This window comes from Grampus griseus (assembly GCF_964374135.1).
Source record: "Grampus griseus genome assembly, chromosome: 10".
Classification (NCBI taxonomy): domain Eukaryota; kingdom Metazoa; phylum Chordata; class Mammalia; order Artiodactyla; family Delphinidae; genus Grampus; species Grampus griseus.
This window is the reverse complement of record NC_139004.1, coordinates 34,625,578-34,646,664: the sequence shown is the minus strand read 5'-3', so window position 1 is coordinate 34,646,664 and position 21,087 is coordinate 34,625,578. Positions and strand designations below refer to the sequence as shown.

Here is a 21,087-nt window from a genome sequence, read left to right as displayed (position 1 = left end):
TTGAGGCCTTCCTGCAGAGGTTCTGGGTCTCAAGGTCTCTGGACAAGGTCTCTGTCTGGCCAGTGGTTTTCAAACCTGGTGGCAGGTTGGAATCCTGAAACAAATGGATGCTCAGGCTCTACCTAATTCAGTGAGACTATCTGCGGAGTCAGGCCTAGGCTCTGGTAGCTTTTACAAGCTCCATGGGTCATTTTACTGTGAAGCAAGGGTTACGAGGCGCCCGTATAAGCTATGAAGCCTGAGGTGCGGACACAGCTGAAAGCTCCTCGGAAGTCACTGGACGAGGCAGCTGTCATCCAGCTTTATATGCTTGTCTCCAGACGAACAAGGTGTCCTGCTTCAACACATCCAACTGACTCTGCTGAAAATACATGGCCTGCACCAGGGAGAAGCATCGGAAAGTCTGTGAAACCCCTGGATTCACAGGCTAAAGTGTGGATGTGCATATTCCATTCCTCTGGGGACAGAGTCTTCAGCTTTCCCTAGATTCACTTTATCTTCTCCCCACCCCTTGGTTTACTCATCTGTCACTCATATCCCATGCTGGGCTCCCATTCTGCTCCCCGCAGTGCAGCCATTCTTACGGTCAAAGTAGATGAAAGTATATATATATATATATATATATATATTTTTTTTTTTTTGCAGTACGCGGGCCTCTCACTGTTGTGGCTTCTCCCATTGCAGAGCACAGGCTCCGGATGCACAGGCTCAGCGAGCCCGCTCCGCGGCACATGGGATCCTCCCGGACCGGGGCACGAACCCATGTCCCCTGCATCAGCAAGCGGACTCTCAACCACTGCGCCACCAGGGAAGCCCGAAAGTATATTTTTTGTTCAGCTGTTTTTGTTTGCTTTGCGTGCATCTGTTTATAATTTACATAAATCGTGTGTTCTTACTTAGCGCTGTCCTTGTTGGTACGTGTGCATTAATCCATCTCCCACCTGCCACATCCGACTCCCCAACATGCAGCCTGCACAGAGAGCTCCCCAGCATTCTATCTCTCGACTTCCCCAGGGATGATGCCCACAAGGTCTCCAGTGCTCCTCGGCCACAAACAGAGCTGCTGTGAACATCCTCATGTATGTCCCCTCCTGAGTCCATGAGAACCTCTCGGGAGATACAGTCGGCCCTCTGGGTCCGTGGGCGGAACCTGTGGATTTGGAGGCCCGACTGTACTACCCATTTTATATAAGGGACTTGAGCCTGAGCCAATTTTGGTAACTATGGGAGTCCTGAAACCAATCCCTATAGATACTGAGGCATGATGGCTGTAAACCCAGGAGGGGAACTGCTGGGTCACAGCGGGTGCAGACACCTCTTTGGTTAGGAGGGCTGCTCTGGCCTTCACTGAATTCCTAAAGTGATCTGGGATCCATGCCCCCCAAGTGCAAACGTCACTGGTCAACAGGCTGGGCTGGGCCCTCAATGCTGCTTGCCTTTCCTTTTTTATTTTTATTTTTTTTGCGGTACGTGGGCCTCTCACTATTGTGGCCTCTCCCATTGTGGAGCACAGGCTCCGGACGCGCAGGCTCAGCGGCCATGGCTCACGGACCCAGCCGCTCCACGGCACATGGAATCCTCCCAGACCGGGGCAAGAACCCGTGTCCCCTGCATTGGCAGGCGGACTCCCAATCACTGCGCCACCAGGGAAGCCCTGCCTTTCCTTTTTCTTTTCCCCCACTTCTCCTTCCACTTCTAAATGTATCAGCGTCAGCCCATCTTGCTGTGTTTTTCTATTCAGGCTTCCTTCCAGGCTCCCCTCCCTCTGACATTCCCTACTGCCCGGCTCCCTGGAGCCTTGCTGGGTCAGTGTTTCCCTTGTTTTTCTCTCTCTCGCTCTCCCGCCCCCCCCCCCCCCCCCCCACTGGCTTGCTTCTGCCTGAGGCCTACAATCTTGCCCAACTCTCTCCCCTTCTGAAACCAACTTCCCTTCTCCTCAGGCCACTCGCCTTTTTCTTTTACAAATGTCTCCCACCTCTCACGGGCTTTCTGAACACATTGCTCACCTCTCTCCTTTGCTCAATTCCTTCTCACTTGCCCCTTCCCTCCCAGCGCCCAACCCGTGCTCTTCCAGCTGCCAGCCCCCCATGCACTTGCCTGCTGCCTCCTGCTTGTTTCTTTGGCGCATCTGCCACCCCCGACAACACGCTTCCGGGAGCCGTCTCCCCTCTTGGCTCTCAGGCAGGCCTTTCCTGCTGGCTCTTCCCCTCTTCTCAGTCTCCCTCATGGCCTCCGCCCTACCCCCCACCCCTTTCCTTGAAAGCTTTCCCTGTCGTTCTACCCTCCAGGCCCTTGTCCTTCCACATGTTTTCCTGAGAGAGCTCATCCCCTTCTCATGCTTCCTTGAAACATTTATAAACATATGACTCTCAAACCTGGATCTCATTTTAATTCAACAAATAGTTTTTGAAAATGTACTGTGTGCTGAGATGCAGTCATATGTGACATATGAGAGTTCGCAGTCTAGAACTCTAGTTTTTGAACTCCAGAGCCACACGTCCAGTTTGAGGACATGCGTCGAATTCATGGATTAGTTGAAACAAACGATGTACCTCTAAGTTTTCTCTAAAGGGTCCAGAACACAGGCTTGCTGGACAACCTGTCAGCAGATGGTGTAGCCTGCTCTGCTTCCGGCCTGGGGAACACACCAGAGGTGTCTGGGTCACAGGATGTGCATGTGAATACTTCCTTTGACCAAGAAGTACAGGATGGCTTTCCTGAGCAGCCGGAGGGCCTAGAGTTCTAAGAGGTATCATTTAGTTCGTAGACACTTTTTTCCTTTGCCTTTGGAGCAGTGAAATAGCAATAGAGTCCCAGGCTGATGAGAATTCACGTGAGATGTGAGAATTGTATACAAAGTGCTGTCAGTCACAGCCCTGCTCTAATGTCGCTTACCCAGCGGTACTGGGATGATGAGGCTTAACGTATGGGAGAGAAGGGTACCAGGCTGGATGTCATTCAACGTGAAACTGCACACACCTTGTGCCTTTTTTCAGAAATCAATTTTCTCTAGGCTGGCCCAGCTAAGCTTCGGAGGACCAGCTGCTCACCGTGCCAGCCTTACCTCTGCTTCAGAATCTGTTTGTTGTCTTCGATGGTGACGCTGTCAGCATGGTCCCTCTTGAAAATTTCAAAAGCCTCCTGGCGTCCTAATGACATTTCCTCTCTCATCCCTGTTTGGAGACACGGGGAAATGGCCTCAGTCAGAGCATCAGGATCCCATTAATTTCACTGTCGCTTTAGTCAGACTGTAAAGCCAACGAGGCCCACAGCAGAGAGGCTCCTCACCAGACAGGTGACCCCAGGCCCTTCCAGCTGGCCGCCGCCAGCCGCCGAGGAGGCCCTTTCAGTGACACCCGCCGCGCCCTGTGGGCCTGAGCCTGGGCATCCACGTGACTCGTGGGGGGTGGAGTCTGGAATGTCTGGTCAGAGGAAATGAAAACCAGAGCGCCAAGCCCCGGATGTCCGGGGACATCTGCAAAACCACTTTCTGCCATCACTCAGGGCCACATTTCTGCCCATTTTCCTGTTATGCCCCATTTTGGTTTTCTGTGAAATTTCACCCTGAATTTCCAGGCATTTAAGTAAAAGAAGTATAATCCCAACTCAAAGACTGAGAATCTAGAAAATTCTGCCCTTAGTCTCCATAGAATGACTCATCCTTGTTACCTGTGTCTAGTGAGAGGCCCCAGTTCTCACTTGAGAGTTAAGTTCTCAATCACAAGATCCGCAAGCAGACTGTGGTGCAGGTTCCTGGCTCACGTCTAACTTCAACCTCCTGAGTCCCTTTAGCCACTAGAGGCCAAGCCTGGGCTTATCTCCTCTGTGCGCCTCTTGTCCCCCCTGTCCCAGAGGCTGGGCCCTGCTCAGGGGCCAAACTCTGAAACCAGAGTCAGAACGGCCAGGGCCCAGGGAATGAGCAGATGGCATTCCTGCCCCGAAGCCCTCTTCCTCGCAGACTCCCAGGGTGACGCTCCAGGCAGGTGTGGGTCTGGGACTCCCATGGTGACAGCTGCATTCACAGCTGGATTTTGGATAAATCTATGGAGTCATTTTTTTATGCCTCTGCCCTTGGTTCCCTTTCCTGTATTTTCATCCACTTAACTCTATCTTGGAAGCCCTGGCTGAGTGCTACCACCTCCATGGAGCTTTCTGTGAGGCCCAGACTAAACAAATCCTCCCTCCACTGTGTTTCTGTGACATGCACAGCCCAGTAGACACTGCCACTTCACGTGACAGCCCTTTCTCATGAAATGCATGTCTCGTAGGAAGTAGAGATAATATCTTTGGTGAGTCCGCAGCGTCTCGCTCAATGCCTGGCATTTAGAAGGTGCTCAACATATGTCTGTTAAACGAATCGGGTCAGGAATGAACCAGGAGTGATGAGGAGCCTTGCTCTCGTTGCCATAGGAACACAGTCCAGGACTAGAGGGACTCGCTCTGAGACCCAGGGTTCCAGAGGTGCGTTCATGTGGGCCACATACCACATCTTTTGCCTGGAAAAGCCCCGGTGTAAGGAAGTGGACCAGCCCATCTGACACCAATTTAATGATGACTGTTGATAAAAATAGCACCATGAAGAATGTCTGAATGGTGAGGCACACAAAGACACCCCACCCTTTTCCAATCAGAAGCAAATGGGCACATCTCAGTTCTGTCTCCACATCTGCCCCGCACACTCCCGAGTCGGGTGGGCCTGGGAAGGGGTCTGGGCGATGTTCAGAAAGATGAGCCCTGATACGCGAGAGACATTAGCCAGAGAGTGCTTTGGCCCAGCGGAGCCCACCAGGAGCCAAAGGCCTCATTCCACACCTTCTCCCCACCCTAGTCCATGCCCAGCTCTGACAATGTATGCCTTTTATTGCGTCATTTTTATGATTTATCATTTTTATGATTTGTTTTAACCACAGAGGGTAGAGGAATGAGTCTCTCTGGACTAGGGCTGGGGGGAGAGGGGAGCTCCACCAAGACTACACTAAAATCCACCCGCCTGTGGGACCCCCAGATTGCTTCCCACACAGGAGGTAATGAGAGGGCTTCCACCAACCGGAGGCGGCAAGGGTGGAGGTGGGGTGGAGGGTTGTTCAGAAAGCTACAGCGAAGAAGAAGCGTTCATGGCCTTTACTCTCCCAGGCTCTGCTTTCTTTCAGAGCTGACAGCCCAGGGTGACAGCTGGGTGGAGAAGCCAGGGCAAGGTTTCCCAGCACCCATGGTGCCGATACGGCGGTAGGTCCCGGAAGAACTTACAATCAGCTGAAAACCCCACGGGGCCTTCCCTAAGGTGTGGAGGGGTCCAGGCAGTGGGAGCAGAAGGGACAGGGGGCGCACAGAGGAGATAAGCCCAGGAGGGTAGTTTGGGAGCATTTTGCAGAGAATTTTGAAGGTCGTGCTAAGAAAGTTGGGGCCAACGCCGTGACATATTATACACAAATCACCAACTTTCAAAGACTTAAAATTTAGTAAAGTACACACTATGGGATAGTTACACTGGAAGTATTTGATATTTCTGGTGATTTAAAAGGCACTTGGGGTCCTGCAGTGCCATGGGCTTATGGTCAGGAACACGGGATTGGCTTTTCTCCTGCTACAGTGGAGGAAGAGTCTGGCATTGGTGTTCTTTGACGGTGTTGACCTCAGGTGAATGGACATGAGTGTGACGGCTGTAATCCCAGCAGCTCGTATCCTAAGTGTCTGCTCAGGGAGGTCAAGGTGAGGTGGTGAGGATGCCCATAGACTGAAGGCCAAGAGGCAAAGCCAGGCCTGGAAGCCTACTGGGGCTTCACAGCTGCCACGTGGAGGGTGAGGCTGGGTCCACAGGGAGGGGCACGTGGAAGGAACCCCACAGGCAGCTGCGGTGCGTGACCCCGGCTCCACCTCCGTCCCACTCTTGTCCATTCCCGTTCTGCTGGCTCAGAGACCATATCCAGCCCCCTTTTGGACTGTGCTAATAGACCAGTTCTCACTCCAGTTTGGGGCCAGCCACTAAGCTAATCAGCAGCTTTTTATTTACTGAAGAGATGCCTCCACCTCCCTTTCCCTCTCAGGGTTTGCAAAACAGCTCTTTCTCGTCTGGCGAGCTCTTGCCCCTAAGCACACATCGTGCACTAAAAACACCAGGAGCCGTGGAGCGGGCAGTGACTGAGGGCTCACTTCGCTATGAGATTATCATCAATTTATTTAATTCTCTCGATAAGTATTTATTCATTTTGTTTATTCACGTGCTAGGCATGTGACAGAGATATAAACTTGAACGAGAAGATTACAGCATGATCCTTGCCCTTAAAGAGCTCAAAATCTAGTAAGGGAGAAAGAAAAGTGAACAAATAATTACAAAGAAGCTGCTGCTTGCTGTAAGGGAGGCGTGTTGTCCAGCGCTAAGCGGCGGGGAGGGAGGGAGGGCCGGCTCTGTCAGGGAGTGTGTGAAGGGTCCTGGAGATGAAGCGGCGCTTGCGAGGTGGAGAAGTGGAAGAGATCCCAGGAGGAGCGGTCGGAGGAGTGTGGATGAACAGGGCAACTGGATTAATATGCGCGGTTCTGCCACCTGATAGGAATGACCTTTGGGTGACTCAGAAACGAATTTTTTGCATACCTGACGCTAAGCATGGTGCCAAGTGCTTTCTTACATATTATTCCAGTTAAACTTGTTCGTGATCCCTGGTCATAATTTCATTTTACAGAGGAGGAAACTGGGGCTCACTTAAAGAAAAGGTTATAAAGGGGTTAAAAAATTGCCCAGCTTTCCGAGGAAGGTAGACCTGCTTTTAGACCAGTTTTTCCAGGGAAAAGTATGCCTGATAGAGGAAGCAGGTGGTGGGCCTCCAAATGATCTGGTAGAAATAGATTTACCCAGGAGATTGTCCTCTTATTAGTGCCTATCTTGTCTAAAACTTTTAAGTCTTTTTTTACAGTATCACAGAAAAAACAGAACCATGAGTTTTGTTCACTGTTTGCAAAGTTCACTTCATATGTTTTTTTTTTTTGCGGTACGCTGGCCTCTCACTGCTGTGGCCTCTCCCGTTGCGGAGCACAGTCTCCGGACGCGCAGGCCCAGCGGCCATGGCTCACGGGCCCAGCCGCTCCGAGGCATGTGGAATCCTCCCGGACCGGGGCACGAACCCGCGTCCCCTGCATCGGCAGGCGGACTCTCAACCACTGTGCCACCAGGGAAGCCCCTACTTCATATGTTAATATGTTCTGTTAGTGTGTCTAGAATTTGTAAGCACCATGAGGGCAGGGGTTTTTGTCAGTTTGGTTTGCTGCAGCCTTGCTAGCACCTGGATAGTACCTGGCACACAGGGGGAACTCAGTCAAATATCTTTTGAATGAATGAATGAATGAATGAGTGAATGTATGTTTTAGATACTTAGCGTTGTTCCTTTTAGGACAGTGCACTGTGACGCGATGGCAGAGGAGAGGCACGCACTCACTGCTCTCCCTCTCTCCACCATCATGCTATGGGGTGGGTCCCTGTATGGTGTGATTTTAGAAACCCAACACCATCTTCTCCCCACTACATGTTACCATTAGAGGTGAATTTCAACTCCAAGAAGCTTTTATAAAAAAAACAAATACTCTTGAAGGCATCTATTTTAGGGCTAGCAAAGAAAAACTCCATGATTTCTTGACAATTAGCTAAGAGGTTCTGCAAAGATGAGGCATAAGATGGTGTCTCAGGCTGGTGCCAGAATCAGGGGGATCTGAGCTTGCAAGGGAAGATGGATATACTTTTCCCCAACTTTGTTTAGTCTGTCAAACTCAGAGGCTCATCAGCTTTGGCCCTCAGGAGTTCTGATTTGCCATGCCCACTTCTAGTTCTCAGTTGTTTCCTTTTAGTGAATTTCAGTCATAGGTCCCAGTGTTAAATCCCAGAAAATATGGATGACTCAGAGAAGCCTGCTGGCTTGCTGAATCACAGGACTGTTTAAAACCTAAAGGAGAGTAAATAAAATATCACAGGGTAGTATAAAATTTCAAACAAAACAAAGCAAAAACCAAAACGCAAAAAAACCCTAAAGGAGAGGAGTTTCTCAGTCTCAGCACCAAAATAGGACATTACAATTCTGGGCTGCAAGTTGGATGGAAAATATTTCCAAGTCCTGAAGGTACAACCTCTTCTGGATTTTGATACCTATTAAAGAGCACTTAGATAGAAACGGCAGTCAATGAGGTACCCTCCAAATTAGCCTTGGAGTTGGGTTTCTGGAAATGATAGGCACCCGAAGTTCTTAGGTACTGGTCCCTTACAAATTTCTTAATGCTCCTTTTTTTTTTTGCCATCCTGAAATTTGGTTCCTTATTTTTCTAAAGAATACAAATCAGTACTTTTGGAAGTCCTCCCTGCCCCCAACACAGGGCCCCATGGAAACCAAATGGAAAGAAAAAACAACGGAAATGGAGAGTTTATGCTGCTGCCGTTGGGCCTGCTGTCTGATTTCCTTTAGTCTGGGCCTCCTGGGCCAGAGCTCATTTTCCTGGCTGCCCCCAAACAACCTACTACTGCTTAAACTATTGCTTAAAAATTGACAGGAATAAAATGATGGAGAGTTGTGTTATTCAAGCTGAAAAATGATTTGCTAATCAGAGCCAAAAATATATTTTCCTTGGGAAAGACATTTATTCATGTGGTGCCTCACTTCCTTCTGACTGAAGAAGGAAAGAGAGAAAAAAAGACCAACAGGGAATGAGGAAAAGTGCGAGATGGGGTGGATTCCAAGGGGAGAGGGGGTGTGAATCCACCGTTTGGGACTAAAAACATGAGAAGACTCAGAGCTGGGAAGGGACATTCAGGGCTCAGGCAGGGAGAAGGCTGGTACGAAGGGGATGGTTACACTCTCTGCGGCTTGGTAGCAGAAACTTTCGAAACCAAAGATAAGGGAATGGCTTTGATATAGTGTTATGATGAATACCTACAATATGTAGACCACGGAAGTGCACACAGGAATGAGAAGCAACAGGTAGGGATAGAGTGTATTTTTTTGGTATCTGATATAAGTTCTATATGCACTGAAATTTCTCAGTAAGTGTTGACTTAGGTGAAATATACAAAAATATCCTCCCACAAATAGCCAGAAGAGAATTCCATCCTCTAGTGTGTGGAGAAGTTAGAATGAATGGGCCAACGGGAGGGAAAGGAACGAAGACTGTAGATGACAGGAAGGGATAACTTATCAAGGTGGCATGAAACATATAGGTCAGGAGGGATAGGAGGACCAAGGGAAGGGTCAGTGGTCCAGCTTTCTTGGGAATGGTGCTTGGAACGAGGATGTCCGCGGGGCCATAGAGAGGAATTGATGGTTTCAGGCTGAAACTCGGGTGAAGGACAAGTCAGCAGCTCCTAGCATGGAGAGCAAAGGGTCCTTTGATGCTGGACTGAATGAACTCATGAGATCGGGAGGTGCTAAAGGATGGAACGTCTCCCAGAAAGATTAGAAAGGACATCTGAGATACTGTCTTCATTGTCCTCCCCACCCCATCTGTGGGGTAAGTGCTGTCATCTAGGAAGGAGGAGGTTTTCGGAAGTTACATGAAAGACAGAGATGGCACATATGTAGCTCCCATGTTCCCACTTTCCTTCCTCACACCCATGGAAGACATTGCTAACCAATCATAGCATCCTTCGCTGGGGAAACTAATTATAGCACTAGAGTTGTCAGCGTAGCTCTTCAGGCAGCCTCTTCCAGTCAATCATCCCTGGCATAGAAGCTCTTCCTGTAATACATGGCTCCCACATTACTACCCAATTAAATGACAGCTGCCGTTACTTTCATCATTCCTGTGCTTTAAGGGAAAAATGGCTGCCTTCTTCCATCACCTTAGGGGCTGACATGAAGTTAATTTTCCCCAGGGAGTGGCATCAATGCCCTGAATCACTGAGAGTGGCCGTCTGGGAGGAGATGCTGAGGAGCGCTCTGTTCATGTCTCTCCACTGCCAGGGTGGTGCAGGTCACCACAGGAAGAGCCATGTGCCATGGCTCTGTTTACTTTAAGGGCCAGGAGCAGCTCATCTACAATTTGTGGGGCTGCTGGGTGGGTACAGCAGGGTATGGAATCAGAGCATGAAGGGAAGACAAAACCACTTAGCCACGGCCAAAGTGACTGCAGATGTGAAGACCAAAGAGGAGATCTTTTGGGGGTGACCTAGAACACTTGCCCAACCTGCTTCTCCCTTTTGATTGACAACTTCTGGAATGGGTTGGTGCCCCAAAGGCTTTGGGGTCAAAAGCCTATGTTCAAACCAGGTGATACCACCTGGGCTAAAGTCCTCAGATTAGGACTTGCCTTGGAGTTTCCTAAATTGCCGCATGAAAGATGTCAAAGGAGAACCTTAATTAGTAGATTCTTAGGGCTGGCCTGGAGCAGGCTGAAGCATGGCGGGCTTGGCAGGGCTCTAGGGAGTGGAGTGAAGGGAAGATCCAAAGTGGAAAAAGCCACTGAAACCTTAGGAGACCCACCCCATGGCGGCACCACATCTAAATAAATCAGATGGGTTCCTGACTCCTGGTGCCAGAAATCACACATCCCACTGGCAACCTACCAGGCCCAGCAGCACAGACCGTGTAGGCTGGATGGAATGAAGGGGCAGCGCACGAGGCAGGCTGTTTCCTTTTTGTCTTGGTGCCGGGGTTGATTCACCCTCCTGATGCAGCTGTGTCCTAGATGTGGGCCTGAGAAGGTGAAGAAAGGTCCCATGTGCCAGCCCAGTGGACGGGCTTGGAGCCCCTGAAAGAAGGGCAGCTGCTTGAACATAGTTGCTCATTTCCAGCAGTAACGTAAAACCTTCAGACAATGGTCCCGAGACCATCTGCCGAAAACTGTCATTTTCCTAACCCAGCATCTCTGGGGTTTTTATTTTGTGAGTGTTCTTATTCAGGACAAAATGCCCATGTGGGTTGCTTAGAGAGATCTGTGGATTGACACAGGCGTGGAGCTTGGAGAGCAGCCTGGGTCATGTTGGCATTTCTGCGTTTTGGAGTTCACTCAGGAATCTGGAGGCCAGCAATGTTTCCACGAAATAAGACATCACCCTGTGGCTCCTGCTGCCAGGCTAACCCGGACCTATGGGGTCTTTTTCATCGATTTCAACCCACGGATGTGGCAGCCCCAAAGGGCCTTGGAGTCTCATTCCATGCCCAATATTTGGACCAACCTTGGGAATCATGTGTGTTCTAGCCCTTTGTGGGTTAAAGGGCAGTTGACTGAGAGGCCCACTGAACAGAAAGGTAGCATTCCTCTTCAGCTTAGAAAGAGGCTCCAAATTCTGTGGAATCTGAAAAATACCGGATTCCCTGAGTTTGACATGTCTTGACCACTTCCAAAGGCCATGGTTAATAGGGTTCTGTTGCCTGGTCACCACCCTGACGAGTTTGGTTCTTGTGTCAGCCTATGCTTTGGGGACAGTGGCTAAAGCTGAGTTCACATGTCCTATTGTCTGAAATGAGGCAAGTTTTCTATGTATGCCTAAATTAGGAATAAATTCCACTCGTCTCAAATTTATTTTGATACATTTAAAAAAGAGAATTAAAGAATTACATTCTAGCCAAATAGCAAAATTCTCCTTCCCTGAAATGCATGTGGATTTAGATAAAATTCTGTTTCCCTGGGTTGGAAATAAGTATAAGTCAAAATGGAGTTTAGATATGTCAGTGTTCATTCCTTGGGGGAAAAAAAGGAAGGGGAAAATTATTTTTTGTGTGTGTTTTCTATGTGACAGGCCCTGTTCCATAGTTCATAAATATTAACTCAGTTAATCTTTACAATGACTCTACTGGTGGTGGTGGGGAGCTAATGCTTACTGAGAACTCTGTGCTACAGGGATTATACACGTCTCATTTAATTCTCACAGTGACTCTGTCAACTAGGCAGTATTGGGCCCACTTTACAGGTAAGGTAACTGAGGTTGAAGGAGGTTAAAAGTGACCCCAACACAACAGTTAGTAAAATGGCAAAGCCATAACTTGATCCCAGGTTTGTCTGACTCCAAAACCTTCTCTTTGCATATAGTGTCGCTCGATGGAAATCATTTGCCAAGTAGAAATGATCTCATAAGTACCAGCAAACCACTGAGGTCAGACTGACGGAGTCAGGACTCAGAGGTGGTAAAGAGAAAAAAGGCAGTTTTTGGAGGGCTGTGAGCTGGCATGTGGACTGAAAGCAGCTCAGAAGAGTTGGGGAGGTCTTTGTGAAGGGGAAACAGGGAAGGCACCAGGTGGCTGGGAGGAGTTACTTCACCTGGGGACCCGTGGGGTGGGGTAAGGATCAGAGGTAAAGGGGGAGTTGGCTGACTTGTGGTGAAGCCTTGACTCTCTATGAGGACTTTGTTAGTTAGCCAATTACGGCTGGACCAGTTAAATAGTTATCTTTCCCTCAGGTATACGGAGCTTGTGCTCAGAAGGGTCTCCACGATAAAAAGAATTTATGCACTTAAGACGGTTTTGTTGGACTGAGCAGGAGGGATACTACAGGGAAGAGAAGAGAAGGGGCAGGGTCCAGGTTCTCAGAGTGTGGACTCTGCAGAGAATAATCTCCCACCCCAAAAGAGCATCAGTCGTGAAAAAGAGGTGAAAAGGATCTAGGAGGCCATCATTTTCCCTTTGACCTCTTTGTATCCTAACTGCTTCTTTTCTGGAAAACATCTCATTGTTTAAATGAAACACCTGTTTGTTCCCTCAGGCAATGAGTCAGTTGGTGAAGCAGACCATCTATTAACAAGTACTGAGCATCTACGCTATGGACAGCCCTCTCCCATGGCTCGTTACAGTAAAATAGAAGAGCCACTGCCCTTGGCCTTAGGATAGAAAGCAGTGGGAACATGGGAAGGTCAAAGCTTACGTTACAAAGCAGGAGAGCACCCCGAGACAGGGCACTGATAGTAACGCGGTACAGATGGTGCGGGTGGTTGCGCAGGCGCAGAGGGGCTGGTCAGACTGCAGAGGGGCTCTTGGAGGAGCGTTCCTTCTGGGGCAGGTTTTAGAGGAACCGAGGGGCAGGAGCTGGAGGAAAGGAGCTCGGCCTGGTGCAGAGCCTGACTGAGAGTACCTGGGGGTTTCCTTGGGCTGTGGGGGAATTGGGGCTCGAGGGACCACTAGGTGCAGACACCACACTCCTCACTACTTCCCTGCTTGCCCAGGAATCCCCAGGCAGAGGCCACTGGACTTTTCCACACCTACTCAGGCAACTCTCCTTCCCTCACATGACTGAGGAAGAATACTGGCTTTAGCGTGTAACCTCACTGTTCCTCCTGTCCAGTGGCTGCAAAAAGGAAACAGGATTTGGAGTGAGAAGCCGTGGGATTGAGTGCTGGCCTCACTCCAGCTGTGGGACTTGGGTGGGGTCTGCCATTTAAATTGCTCCCAGTCTCAGCCTCCTCATCTATAGAGTGAAGCTAACAGAACTCCTGTCTCTTAATGTAACTGTGAAGGGGTAATGAGAGGAGGTGCCATGAAGTGCATAGCTAGCTCCCTTTTAAAACTACTGAATACCTTTTTTTTTTCTAACATCTTTATTGGAGTAGAATTGCTTTACAATGGTGTGTTAGTTTCTGCCCTATAACAAAGTGAATCAGCTATACATGTACATATATCCCCACATCCCCTCCCTCTTGCGTCTCCATCCTCTCCCCCTAATCCCACCCCTCTAGGTGGTCACAAAGCACCGAGCTGATCTCCCTGTGCTATGCAGCTGCTTCCCACTAGCTATCTATTTTACGTCTGGTAGTGTATATATGTCCATACCACTCTCTCACTTCTTCCCAGCTTACCCTTCCCCCTCCCCGTGTCCTCAAGTCCATTCTCTACGCCTGCATCTTTATTTCTGTCCTGCCCCTAGGTTCTTCAGAACCAATTTTTTTTTTTAGATTCCATATATATGTTAGCATACAGTATTTGTTTTTTTCTTTCTGACTTACTTCACTCTGTATGACAGACTCTAGGTCCATCCACCTCACTACAAATAACTCAAATTTGTTTCTTTTTATGGCTGAGAAATATTCCATTGTATATATGTACCACATCTTCTTTATCCATTCATCTGTCGATGGACACTTAGGTTGCTTCCATGTCCTGGCTATTGTAAATAGAGCTGCAATGAACATTGTGGTACATGTCTCTTTTTGAATTACGGTTTTCTCAGGGTATATGTCCAGTAGTGGAATTGCTGGGTCGTATGGTAGTTGTATTTTTAGTTTTTTAAGGAACCTCCATATGGTTCTCCATAGTGGCTTTATCAATTTACATTCCCACCAACAGTGCAAGAGGGTTCCCTTTTCTCCACGCCCTCTCCAGCATTTATTGTTTGTACATTTTTTGATGATGGCCATTCTGACTGGTGTGAAGTGATACCTCATTGTAGTTTTGATTTGCATTTCTCTAATGATTAGTGATGTTGAGCATCCTTTCATGGGTTTGTTGGCAATCTGTATATCTTCTTTGGAGAAAGGTCTATTTAGGTCTTCTGCCCATTTTTGGATTGGGTTGTTTTTTTTTGATATTGAGCTGCATGAGCTGCTTGTATATTTTGGAGATTAATCCTTTGTCAGTTGCTATGTTTGCAAATATTTTCTCCCATTCTGAAGGTTGTCTTTTCCTCTTGTTTATAGTTTCCTTTGCTGTGCAAAAGCTTTTAAGTTTCATTAGGTCCCATTTGTTAATTTTTGTTTTTATTTCCATTTCTCTAGGAGGTGGGTCAAAAAGGATCTTGCTGTGATTTCTGTCATAGAGTGTTCTGCCTATGGTTTCCTCTAAGAGTTTGATAGTGTCTGGCCTTACATTTAGGTCTTTAATCCATTTTGAGTTTATTTTTGTGTATGGTGTTAGGGAGTGTTCTAATGTCATTCTTTTACATGTAGCTGTCCAGTTTTCCCAGCACCATTTATTGAAGAGGCTATCCTTTCTCCATTGTATACTTTTGTCTTCTTTATCAAAGATAAGATGGGTTTATCTCTGGGCTTTCTATCCTGTTCCATTTATCTATATTTCTGTTTTTGTGCCAGTACCATACTGTCTTGATTACTGTAGCTTTGTAGTATAGTCTGAAGTCAGGGAGCCTGATTCCTCCAGCTCTGTTTTTCTTTCTCAGGATTGCTTTGGCTATTCGGGGCCTTTTGTGTTTCCATACAAATTGTGAAATTTTTTGTTCTAGTTCTGTGAAAAATGCCATTGGTAGTTTGATAGAGATTGCCAGCAATCCTTTACAAATATGCTTTACATCTCTTTGTTTCTCCTGGTCTCTTTTTAATCCCAACGTAAGGCACCACCTTTGCTCACCTGGACTGTCTCCTAACTGCTTTGCTAAGCTTCCATCTTACTTTCCTATGATGTTTTCCTCACATAACAGCCTGAATGATTTTCTAAGAACACAATCATGTCACTCCTCTGCTTTAAATTTTCTAGTGGCTTCCTGTGGCCCCTGAACACGCCCCAAACTCCTCAGCCTGGCAGGCCTCACATCATCTGGTCTCTGCCTACATGTCTCCCTCCCCATGCCCCAATCACACCTCCTTTGCTCGTGCCTTCTTGGCTCACTGGTCTTCTTTCAGATTCTCATATATGTCAATACTATTCTTATCTCTGGGCCTTTACACTTGCTGTCTGTTCCTTTTGTCTGGAATGTTCTTTCCCTGAACATTCTGTATGACTATCAACTCCTTATTCAGTTCTTAGCTCATATGTCAGCTCCTTTGGGTCCCCAACCCAGCCCAATTGTTTCCTACCCTGTTATTCGGTTTTATATCCTTTCTAACATTTGTCACCATCTGAAACTACAGATATGTATATATTGTGTGGACTGAAAACTCCATATAGGCATATCTATCTTGTTCATTGCTCCTTCTCTGGTGCTGGGAAGAAAGGAAAAAAGGAAGGAGGGAAGAAGGAGGGTACGAAGGAAGTGAGGGAGAGAGGAGGGAGGGAGGGAGGGAGGAAGAGAGGGGTCACAGTCTTATCGGAAATAGGTCCCCCTAACAGGCACGAGGTTTGCACCCTTATCCTGCCTTGCACTTCAAGGCCAAACTGACTCCTATGAAGATTCCCAGGTTTGAGCTCCCTCCTCTTTGTATCCACAATCAGAATATTTAAAATGACCCTTCTTTCCCAGGGACCTGCCTGGGTGAACTTCCACAGGCCCTTGCTAACCCATCCCCTGAGTAACCACATCACCTCACTCTCCTGCTATCTCTCTCTCACTGAGTTTTCACTTTTTATGGTTGTTTGTTTTGTTTTTATTTTCTGAATATTAAACCTAGAACTAATTATTTCTAAAGGGAGCCAAACTGTACTTCACATGTAAGTGGCGAGTGGCCTGTGAGAACAGCTCTCATTCCCTTCCCTGGCAAGACCTTCCATTTCTAAGGTAGAGAAATGAGAATCTATGGGGCTATCTAGCATCATTTCAGAATGTGATAGGGTCATCTAAGTTAATATCTGTGTCTGGCATTCGTACATCCTCAACAGGGAGAAGTAATTTGCTATTGTGAACCATTTGCATTAAGCCATTCAGGAAAGTTTCTGAAGAATTTTTCTTTCATAGGTGCATTATCCTATAAGGATTCAGAAAGGAATATAGTTGATGCAGAAGGCAAGTCCTGAAGATTTAAACCCCCATGTCTTTGCCTAATGAGGTAAGAATATGTAAAAGGTATTATTGGGCTTCCCTGGTGGCGCAAGTGTTTGAGAGTCCGCCTGCCGATGCAGGGGACACGTGTTTGTGCCCCGGTCCGGGAAGATCCCACATGCCGCGGAGCGGCTGGGCCCGTGAGCCATGGCCGCTGAGCCTGCGCGTCCGGAGCCTGTGCTCCGCAACGGGAGAGGCCACAACAGTGAGAGGCCTGCATACCACCAAAAAAAAAAAAAAAAAGGTATTATTTTACTACTCCTAATTATCACGATATAGCTTGCCCATTGCCAAAAATTTGGGAAATAAAGAATGGTATAAAGAAGCAGGAAAAAAAATCACTCACAATCCCTTCACCTCTGTTTTTTCTATGCTTTGCTTTACTACATAGTTAAGATGATAATGTATATACAATTATGTAACCTGTTTACTTACTTCACTTAAAATTATGTCACAACCCTTTATTCTAAGTCATTAAATTCTTCATGAATATTACCTTTTACGGTTATATCATTTCATCATTATAGTCCATTCCTCAATATTGGACTTATACATTATTTTACATATATGCTCTGTAAATAATGCTGCAGTGAAGATCTTGGTGTATAAATTTTACTCCACATTTAATTACTTATTTTCTTAGTTAATTAATACAACTAGTATTTACCGAGTGCCCACTATATCCCAGTTACTGTACTTAGAGCAGATGAACAAAGGTCTACTTCCTTGGAGAGCGTACATACTCCTGAGGGTGTACAGACAAGAGGAGCAAATAAATCCATATACTGATTAGCTCTATGAAGAGAGGTGATGCAAAGTAAGGGGACAGAGGGAGATGAATGACGGGGGAGGCGATTTTCCTCAGGAGGGTTAGAAGAATGTCTCTCTGAGGAAGTGGTATTTGCACAAAGACATTTTGGATTATTTCTGTAGGCTAGATTCCTAGAGGGAGTTTCTGAATTAAAGTTCTTGCTTTCTAGGAAGCCGGTTTACTCCCTGACAGTTCTGGAAGAAATCACAGTTGTAGAAATGCACCCTACTAGGGCATGATCTTGATGAGCAAGTTACTTAATTCCTCTATTCCTTAGTTTTCCTGTGTGAAATGGAAATAATCACACCTGTTTATGTACACCGTGTCTGTGTGTGTGTATGTGTGTGTCACGGGGGCGGCAGGTCTGCGGGTGGCCGCAGGGCAGGGATGTTAAGGTTCTTGCATCCCAGGAGAACGAGGGCAGGGAGCAAACGCGTGTCTGTGAAAGGGGAGAGATCAGGTTGTTGAATGTATGCAGGGCATTCCAGTTGATGAAAGCGTAGCTGAAAGAGGGTTCTGGAAGGTGTGGCATGAATGCTCACTGTGTCTAACACGTATCAGGTGGTCAGTAATGTATTTTGAAGGAAAGGAACCCAACCTGTCAAGAAGAGCTGACTGACAGAAGGAAAGGTCTTAAATGACTGGTCACGTAGCAGTGCCCTCTGGCTCATGATTTGTCAAGAAGACACTACAAAGACAGCCTCTTTTCATTCACGAGTCTGCAAATAGGTGGTATCCCCAGTTTTCTCAATCATAAAATGGAGCGAGTAATGTCTACTTCATAGGCTTGTTTGGGAGATTAAGTGGGCTTGAAATATGGAAAGAACACAACACTGTGACTTGTTCACGGTAGTTATAAATGCTTGTTTTTCTCCTTCAACTTTGTATAATTAGGTGGGAAAGGATCTGGGATAGTGAGAGGTGGGACAGTGGTGTACAGCACCCAGAGGGCTCTAAGTAAACCTCAGCCCCGAGAACTGGATAGTTTATTTGCTTATGCACCAGCGTTTGGGTTGTATCCTTTTGAGTTCTCAGATCTGCAGTAATAAAATCATTTTGTTGCATAAGACAATTAATATGTGCTAATGTTGACAAAAAACTCCCAGGAAGGAGTTTCAAGGCCTTGGTTGATGGCTGATGGTAAACAAAGTTATCAAAGGCATGCATTGTAGCCTCAGACATAAATGCTTTCTTCATCTAAAATGATTAATCTAATTTGGAAAACAGCTCAAATCACGTATTTCCTTTGGGTCTTTCCAGCAGTTTTCCCTTGGGCTCCAGTCCCTCCACCTCCACAGGTCCTGCTGTAAACTCTTTGCTGTGTCTCTCCCTCCTCTTTCAGACCCTTCTCATCCAGGCGAGGCTCTTTGTAAGATGTGCCCGCCTGGGGACCTGGCGGACCCTGCTTGGGTCGTGCATATTTGTATGGGGTGGGACACACACGTGACATGCCCGCTACTATCATCCTCCCCTTTCCCAAACTCCAGGGATGTCCAGGAGGTTCCTCACTCTTGAGGCATCCAGGGGAGGCCACAGATCGGCTCCATCTGCTGCTGGCCTCGCGGCTCCTACTTGCTTTTCTCTTCCCCTATCTTTGCTGCAATCTCTTCACGTGGTAGCAGCATGTAAGCGGCTTTTCTCAGTACTTGCAGTAATAGCCTTTGTCTGACTTCTTCCTTCACTGTTTAGTTTTCTTTTTTTAATCCTGCCTTTTCTTTAAGCCAGAAGCAGAACTGGATTGTGGAAAACAATGCCAAGGGCTTGGGGCCCTGATTTCTGCCATCTGCTATGGCAGGAAGAGGCGGGGGAAGGAAAGGGTGCTAAAAGTTAAGTAGCAGGATGAAGAATCTCAGTTTGATTTGCTTAAAAGCTTCTCGCATTGGCATGCATCTGTGGTGGAAAATGTTCACTGGCAGATGCTCTAGGACCTGGTTAACTGTTTGTAGTTCACGTGGCTGGGTAGACGGACTGTCCCTGCTGCCGGGGCCCAAGAAGCTGCCTTCCACTTCACTGGGTCCGCTACAAGCTTTGGGTTGCCTCGGTCAGTAATTTGCTCTCTGGAGACAAAGAATGCTAAGAGTGAGCAGGCTGAAAGGCCCTCTGGCTGGGCTTCCTCATGTTACAAACAGCCAGTCTTTGAACTTGTAATTATGAGTCATGGGGCTCCCAGTCTGGTGCAAAAGTGACTCATTTTAAGCAAATTATCAGTGTTTTCCCTATTACCAAATGCTGTGATCAGCCATTCTGTATATATAAAAAAAGGAACCGTTTTATTAAAAGAGCAGGATGTGTGGAAGGAGAACGAGCTGCACTATGCTTTCCAGACGTATGGACCCAAGTCAAGCGCAGGCCCAGTGTGAGCCAAGCAGCAAAATAAAGAGTAAAAATGGCACAGAAAACAAACGAACAAGGAAAACTCATTTCGGAACAGATGCAAAACCAACTCTAAGCCAGCAGCATACGATTCCTATAATGCTATGATTCCTGGACATTCTCCCCTGCCCTCCTTCCAACTCACTTGGACCTACTGGAATCAAGGTCAAGGAAGAAATACCTATCTTTGGGTCAATTTAACCACAATGTTGTTAGAGAGTCATTGATGATAGATGCCTCTGAGTTGCCCAAAGCTAGTTACTTAGACAGATGGACTTACAGACACAGCAATCATAGTAAATAAATGTGATCTAGTGATGAGTCTGTGGTGGAAGGAGAATTCCACGGCCTTCTGTCCTAGAGCCCTCTCCTGAGGACACCTGCTATGTGAACAGTCTTTGGCTCAGGAAACATTTGAAATGATCATTGCCCCTTAGTCAGTTGCAAGAGTAGTAACTGATCTGAAAAGACAATTTTTCTTCTCTGATGCCTTGGGTATGATGAACAATTCCCAGGACCGCAATAAGAGGAAATGGGCCCAGGTTTGACATTTCTAATTAACACCTTTACATAGGTTTCTCATTCACCTACACCACTGTAGGAAGACTCCATATGCTACATGGGGAACTTGGCTCTGAGCTAAATTGTCTGATTTACAACCTTTCCAAATTATTTTCAATTTAAAACTGCCTCTCTTGGGACTTCCCTGGTGGTCCAGTAGTAAAGAATCTGCCTTACAATGCAGGGGATGAAGGTTCAATCTCTGGTTGGGAACTAAGATCCCACATGCTGCAGGGCAACTAAGCCCGCATGCCACAACTACTGAGCTCGCCCGCCTCAACTAGAGAGCCTATGTGCCGCACACTACAAAGCCCACGTGCTCTGGAGCCTGTGCACCACAACTAGAGTGAGAAAATTCACACGCCACAACTAGAGAGAAGCCCGCATGCTGCAATGAAGAGCCCACGCGCCATGATGAAAGATCCCGCGTGCCATAACTAAGATCCCACGTGCCGCAACTAAGACCCGACACAGCCAAAAATAAATAAAATAAATAAATAACAAATAAAACTTAAAAAAAAATCTTAAAAAAACTGCCTCTCTTGTTTTTTGAAAACTTTATTTCTCACCCCTTGCATAGAAACCATATACCAAAAGACTATTTTTGTATGTTCTCAAATCCCCAAAAGAAAATCCATTAATCAGTCACTCAATGTTTTTGAAATATCACCTTCTAAGCATTCTGCTAATCATAGCAATTGATAAAGAATCAGCAAGAGCCATAAAAAGTAAAGGTG

The 21,087-nt window shown here is 47.0% G+C and overlaps 1 protein-coding gene across 1 annotated transcript in view; it reads right to left on the bottom strand.

Annotated features, from left to right (window-relative positions):
• KIF6 (kinesin family member 6) overlaps positions 1–21,087 on the bottom strand; it is a gene marked incomplete at both ends in the record, with an annotated part of 383,803 nt that overhangs the window by 72,714 nt on the left and 290,002 nt on the right. The window contains one exon of the mRNA XM_082663489.1: positions 3,065–3,173. Within this exon, the coding sequence (XP_082519615.1) occupies positions 3,065–3,173 (109 nt within the window). The remainder of the gene's footprint in view (positions 1–3,064; positions 3,174–21,087) is intronic.